This window comes from Gossypium arboreum, chromosome 5 (genome assembly GCF_025698485.1).
Source record: "Gossypium arboreum isolate Shixiya-1 chromosome 5, ASM2569848v2, whole genome shotgun sequence".
Taxonomy (NCBI): domain Eukaryota; kingdom Viridiplantae; phylum Streptophyta; class Magnoliopsida; order Malvales; family Malvaceae; genus Gossypium; species Gossypium arboreum.
Genome location: NC_069074.1, coordinates 64,097,662 through 64,104,675, shown reverse-complemented (window position 1 = coordinate 64,104,675; position 7,014 = coordinate 64,097,662). Strand labels below are relative to the sequence as shown.

Below are 7,014 nucleotides of genomic sequence, written 5' to 3'. Positions count from 1 at the left end.
CATGCAACTAAATATACATTCCTATTCAAATATAGATTAAAGAATTTATTACTGTTTAGCAGACGTTTTAAAGAAACAAAAAAAAGCATATGAAAAAATTAATCTCACTGACAATAAATATTTTATTAACAAAAATTTTATATATTTTAGATTTATAATCATAGTTATTTAATATATGTATAATATAAACAATTCATTTTATATTGTATCTTGTTTTGATTATTTCTTTTTATTTTATTGCATGCCATTTGAATATTTATTTCGTATCTAAAACAGATACTTGAGATTTATTACTCACTTTTAATATAAAAATAAAATATATTTAAAAGAAACTCATCAAGAATTAACATACTTAATTAAAGTTGCTCAACTTCGCAATCTTGTTAATAATAACTTAGCAAAGTTCAATTTTTAAATAACACTATAATTTGATAAATGCGGAGAGGTGTATTCTTTCTTAGGTTGAACATCAATTTTATTACTCACTTTTATTAGAATAGTTGAACATCAATTTCAGTAGGAGAGTTGATGAAAAATAAGGTTTTATCTTATTATTCAAATCATAAAAATAACATTGTAATTGTCCATTATGTAGTATACTCTATTCATGCATCGTTGTACTGTAGGTTAAAATATTGTGGTTGAATTTTTAGATATTTTAAATTTTTTTTTATAAAAAAGTTGTTTATTTTTAAGATTAAATATTTTTTTTAGCCACAGTGTTGGCTTTTGGGTTAGTCGCTGGTCACAATTTCTCTAACATCTTTTTTTTGAGTTTTATTTTGTTTTTAATTTTAGTATACATTGTTGCGATCTTGTTCACAATTTTTTGGTTTTGTTTTACTTACAGTTTTTGTGGTTTTGTTTTGTTCACTCTATTTTCAAAATAGTTTTATTTTTACTTTTTACTTTTTAATTATATTCTGGCGTATATGTAAGATTTGCCAATATAACGGTGTTGCTAGATTTATTAGGAATCGTTTTCACGGGCGAAGTCAGAATAAATTTTTTAGTGGGCTGGATGAAATTTAAATTTTTTATACCCTATATTTTTATAATTTTTAAAGAATTAAATTGAATTTTTTAAATTTTAGGGGGGCCAAAGTGTAATTTTACCTTTACTAATTTAAAATATTTAAAAATCTCAAGGGTCTAAATAGCAATTTTACATTTTAAGGGGCCGAGGCCTCTACCAGCCTCCCTAGATTCGCCATTGATCATTTTCAAAAGGTTTTATCATGATAAATCATACTGATGGTGATAGATTTGAGATGACAAGGAGAAGGAAAGGTCATCTGAGACTTGGCTTTTACTGTATCATTGATGCAGTGGATCTCTAGACGCTTTTGGTAATTTTTTATTGGTTGATCGTTGTTTATCGTTGTTTATCGTCAGGTTGATGTGATGATGGTGAGACTAGGATGCAGATTTCAACGATTTGATCAAATTGATGCATCTCTTGTTTGTTTTTGTTTTTTAATTATTTCAGTTTTTAATTTATCATTCTCTTTTAGGATTGCTTTGTAGACATAACATTTGTGCATTAATTTGTAAAAATATATTTATTACTTGTATTATTATTATTCATAATTCCTATTAATAATAGTATTTTCTTCGTTCTTATCAAATCAATTTAGCAAAGTGAACTTGATTGATTGCTTCCTATCTATTTATCTATCCATTAGTATTAGAGACAGTCACAGGTGAAAAATTTATATAAAAAAATTGGTTGAAATAATAATGTGTTGTAAGTTTGAATGGGGTATTTTAAATTTAATATAAAAAAATAAAAATAAAAAGTAGTCTAATAATATGACTCAGTAAGTAAGAATTTATAATCTCATAAAAATACTTAATATTGGTAAGTAAAAATAAAAATGCTATAGAATTCTGTATTTAGATATGCCGCAGAAAAGCCTTCCGACACTTTATTATGGGGATAAAGATCTTGATTTAGTAAGTAAGAATTTATATTGTTTTTATTTTATTTATGAAATTATTAGTTTGCAGTTATTAATGACTTTAGTTTTAACATATGATTATATTTATATGGGAGGATGAAGGAGTATGATACTTGTTGAAAAGTTTTTGACGCTACTTTTTCATTTTTATGCTTCATCGTTTTGAGTTATTTGGAATATGTTTATGTTGATGTATGGAGAATTCTTTTTCTTGTTTAAATATGTGTTTGAGTTTGTATGATAGCTTACATTTTATGGATGTTTTATCATTAAATATATTGTAGTAATATTGTAATGACAATTAGTCATTTTGACTACACATATTATTATATTACAATAATCGTCTTTAAATTTTAATTATAATTGAACAAGTCTTGAGATATGAAGTAAAAATCAACACATGATAGAAAATTAGAAATAAATCAATATATTTTGAATAATTATGTTTAAAGATTAAAATAAATAGAAAAAAATCAAATTAAGCGGAACAATGCAAATGGTAAATTTGATAAAATTCACTTTGTCCCGCTTCATTCATTACCATCCCTAAAAATAAAAGATTTTATTAATTAATTCCAACTTATTTGTCCATATTAGACCTAAAAAGTTATTTTGCTGATGTATAGAATCTTTGACGTATTAGTAGAATAGTTGAACATCAATTTCATAAGGAAAATTGATGTAAAAACAATATTGTAATTATCGATGTGGCATATCCTCTTCATTTATTGTATTAAAATATCTTTCCTATCCAATCATTTCGATTGAGCCTTCCTATTTATCTATCTCTCTAATATTAAAATTTCTATTAAAACTAAAAGAGAGTTTTGTAGGAAATAATAAAGCGCTCTAAATTTAAATATTATCATATTCGGGTTTTATATAGAAAAATTAAAAATAAAGATACTCCCATGAAAATATGATTTACTTTGTAAAAAAATATAATGTTTAATTAAGTTAGTATTTAATTGATTTGTAATATCAATTTACCTATAAACTTAAATAACAATATAAATTATTAATTTGTAAGTCCTCTTGGCTATAATTTTTCTTTATTTGATTTCTCAAAGGATTTCAATTTCTTCATTTGGGTAGTATAAATATATATTTTATTTCAAATTTTGTAAGTGAAATAATAAATATTAAGAAATATAAATATTTGTTTAGAAGAGTTGACTTGAGTAAAGAATAGGTTACATTTATGATTAAAATAAATAAATAAACTGGGAGATGGAAAGAATATTTCAAGCAAATAATTTAATCAATCCAACTCACCTAAGATGATCTGTACATCGGATTGACTTGGACTTTTGATATGACTCGTATACACGGGGATTGACTAAAAAATGTCCCTTTTTAAAAAAAAATTTAAAAAAAAATATAAGACTACATCATTTTAAATCATTGAATTTGATGAAGTGTTCTTTATATAGAGATGTACAAATTATGAAACTCCCAAGAGCAGGCAGCCATATTTGTTAAGCATGGAATACGCGCAGTTTTTGGTGCTGCTTTTCTCCTTGTTTCAGATTCACATAAACTCTTGTATGTGCCAGCATATGGGGGAGTTGGATTCAACAACCGACAAAGCAGCCTTGCTATCATTCAAACTCCAACTCAATGATCCTCTAAATTCGCTTTCAGGTTGGACCCGCAACTCTACTTCTCACTGCACCTGGTTTGGTATATCTTGCACCAGAAAAGGGTCCCGAGTTGAATCTCTCCAACTCAGTTCACTCGGCCTTGTTGGCCCCTTACCTTCTTCTCTCTCAAACCTCACTTCCCTTCGCACGCTTAACCTTTCCCACAACTTATTTCACGGTCTATTTCAGTTGGAGTTTAGTAAGCTTTCCCATCTTCGACATATTGACCTTAGAAATAACTCCATTAATGGCACTCTTCCTGTTTCTCTTTCTCATTGCCTTAACCTTAAAACACTTAGATTGCAAGGGAACAAATTTAGTGGAAACCTTCCACCTCAACTAGGCAACCTCCAAAGGCTTAGTATCCTTAGCATCTCCATCAATAATCTCACAGGTTCAATCCCCCCTACATTTGGGAACCTTTCCTCTTTAACCCATCTTGCTCTGGCAAGAAACATGTTAATCGGTGAAATTCCAAGTGAGTTTGGTCAGCTTAAAAAGCTTCAACGTATTCAGCTTTCTGAAAATCATCTCTCAGGCCACATCCCTCCTTCTATTTTCAACATTTCTTCTTTGGTTTTCTTGTCTGTCACACATAATAACCTTTCAGGAAGCCTTCCAATTCCAAATGATAATCATAGATTCCAGGCTCTCCCAAATGTCAGAGAAGTATATTTGGCACTAAACTGGTTTGAAGGAATCCTACCTGCGTATCTATCTAACGCTTCAAACATTGAATGTCTTGATCTGTCTAGGAATAGATTTCATGGTCCGATTCCTTTGTTTGGCAACATGAGAAAACTTATCATGCTGGACCTTGGTCAAAATCTTTTCTCTTCTAGCACTGCTCGGAATGTTCACTTCATTGATTCCCTTTCAAACTGTACTCAGCTTGAATATCTGAGGATAAATTCCAACAGACTTTCCGGTGAATTTCCCTCAGTGGCGAATCTGTCAACCAATATCCAACATTTATGCATTTCTGACAATTTCTTGACTGGTGGCTTCCCTCATGGGATGGACAAGTTCCAAAATCTGATATCTCTTTCACTTGAGATGAACTCTTTGACAGGTGATATTCCAAGGAGCATAGCCAAACTCGGAAACTTGCAGAACTTTTTGGTGCACCAGAATATGTTCTCTGGAGAAATCCCAGAAATCTTTGCTAATCTTACACGAGTTTCTAGAATCGTAATGAGGAATAACCAGTTTTCTGGTAAAATTCCCACCAGCCTTGGAAATTGTCAGCAGCTACAAACATTGGACCTGGCTTGGAATAGGCTAAATGGAAGCATACCAGAAGAGGTTTTCAAGCTTTCTGGTTTAAACTACTTGGTTTTGGAGCATAACATGCTTTCGGGTCCTCTCCCCAGTGATGTTGGCAACTTGAAGCAGCTTCAAGTGATTGATGTTTCTGATAATAACTTGTTCGGAGCTTTAACTTCATCAATCAGTGGCTGTTCAAGTTTGCTATACCTCAACATGTCAAGGAACAATCTCAGTGGTGAAATCCCGAGTTCATTAGCAAATATATTACCACTAGAGGTTTTGGATCTCTCTTCCGACAATCTTTCTGGACCAATTCCACAAGAGTTGGCAAATCTTAAGTCACTCAAGGTCTTAAATTTGTCTTCCAATCATTTGGAAGGAGATGTTCCTACAGGAAATATCTTCTCAAATCTCAGCTCGTCTTCGATCCGGGGTAACGACGACCTTTGCAGTGCTGACAAAGAAATTGCCAGAAATCTGCAACTTCATCAATGCAAAACAAAGGGAAGACAGAGTAATCATTTGATCAAAATTTTAGTTCCAACTGCCGGAGCTACACTGTTTATATGTTTAGTTTTTTGCTTTGTGTGGGCATTGATATCCAGAAGGAAGAAAAACAGGGTGAAGGGCAGTCAATCTTTACTTTCATTGAAAGGGTTACCGCCGTTGATATCTTACTCGGATATCCAGATTGCTACAAGCAATTTTACAGCTGAAAACCTGCTTGGCAAGGGAGGTTTCGGGTCGGTTTACAAAGGTACGTTCAATACTGGTGATGATGGAGCTTCCATCAACAACGTTACATTTGCTGTCAAAGTTCTTGACCTGCAACAAACCAAGGCCGTTCAGAGTTTTCTTGCTGAATGTGAGGCCTTGAGGAATGTCAGGCATCGAAACCTGGTGAAGATCATCACCTCATGCTCGAGCATCGATCATAAAGGAGATGAATTCAAAGCTTTGGTATACGAGTTCATGCCGAATGGCAACCTAGATAAGTGGCTATATCCAGAGGATGAGGAATCAGGGTTTTGTTTGACCTTGATGCAAAGACTGAATATAGCCATTGATGTAGCTTCCGCCATGGATTATTTGCACAACGACTGCGACCCGGCTGTTGTGCACTGCGATTTGAAGCCTGCAAATGTACTTTTGGATGAAAATATGACGGCTCATGTGGGGGATTTCGGCTTGGCGAGGTTCCTTTCTCAAAGGCCGTCCCAAAGGGAGAACAGCACAATGGGATTGAAAGGCTCGGTTGGTTACATTGCACCAGGTGAGTAAACTATAAATCGAACCGTTATTTTACCGACATTAAAAGAAAACTTGCATATGCATTTTCAATCTAATGTATTGCTGAATTTATGTGCAGAGTATGGCCTAGGAAGCAAAGCTTCAACCAGCGGAGATGCCTATAGTTTTGGAGTTCTTGTGCTTGAAATGTTCATTGCCAAGAAACCAACTGATAAGATGTTTAAAGAAGGATTAAGCCTCAACAATTTCGCATCAGCTGTGGATAGAAATCAAGTTTTTGAGACAGTTGATCCAAGGATATTGAAGAACCATGGAGGTTCAGAACAAAGCTCATCAAACCCTAGCTCTAGTAATGACAGCAGCAATGGCGGCACCAGCAGCACTGACAGTGATTACAACTGCAGGAAATATGAAGAATGTTTAGCAGCTGTTATAAGAGTTGGATTAAGTTGTGCAGCTCAATCGCCCAAAGATCGCTTATCCATGAGAGAAACCTTGACAAAGTTGCATGATATTAAAAAAAAAATTTCTTAATTAACTACCCATACGCATTTAATTAAATTAATAATAATAATAAAATTCTGCAGACCGTTTATGGATTCAAATTGTATGTCATTATGTTTATTTCAAGAATTACGAATTATTATGCATTTAAAAATTTGATTTTTCCACAAAGGATAACAAATAGTCCTATTTTTCTCATTGCTAGTTTCTAATGTTGCATGAAAATTTTAGCGTTTAAATTTTTTTTTTTGGGTGAGAAAAAGAAACTTACAAAACTAAGTTATTGAATTGTAAAATAAATTACAAAGATTATTCTCTTCTCTTTATCAGCTTTGATGAGTGCTCATTTTCTCCAAAGGCCAGTTTGGCCATAAGATCAGTACTTT

At 32.2% G+C, this 7,014-nt stretch overlaps 1 protein-coding gene across 1 annotated transcript; it reads left to right on the top strand.

Moving 5' to 3' along the window:
* Window positions 1-3,350: 3,350 nt before the first annotated feature.
* On the top strand, window positions 3,351-6,782 carry LOC108468657 (putative receptor-like protein kinase At3g47110). The gene is made up of 2 exons (XM_017769530.2): window positions 3,351-6,146; window positions 6,243-6,782. Exons 1-2 carry the CDS (start codon window positions 3,446-3,448, stop codon window positions 6,656-6,658), a joined length of 3,117 nt encoding a protein of 1,038 aa, XP_017625019.1. The 5' UTR covers window positions 3,351-3,445; the 3' UTR covers window positions 6,659-6,782.
* The last annotated feature ends 232 nt before the right edge of the window (window positions 6,783-7,014 follow it).

Bases quoted from the DNA above. Each gene is read 5' to 3' on its own strand.
- LOC108468657 (XM_017769530.2), top strand. From the start codon at position 3,446: ATGGAATACGCGCAGTTTTTGGTGCTGCTTTTCTCCTTGTTTCAGATT. The intron at 6,147-6,242 runs GTGAGTAAACTA...ATTTATGTGCAG, and splicing joins GGTTGGTTACATTGCACCAG to AGTATGGCCTAGGAAGCAAA.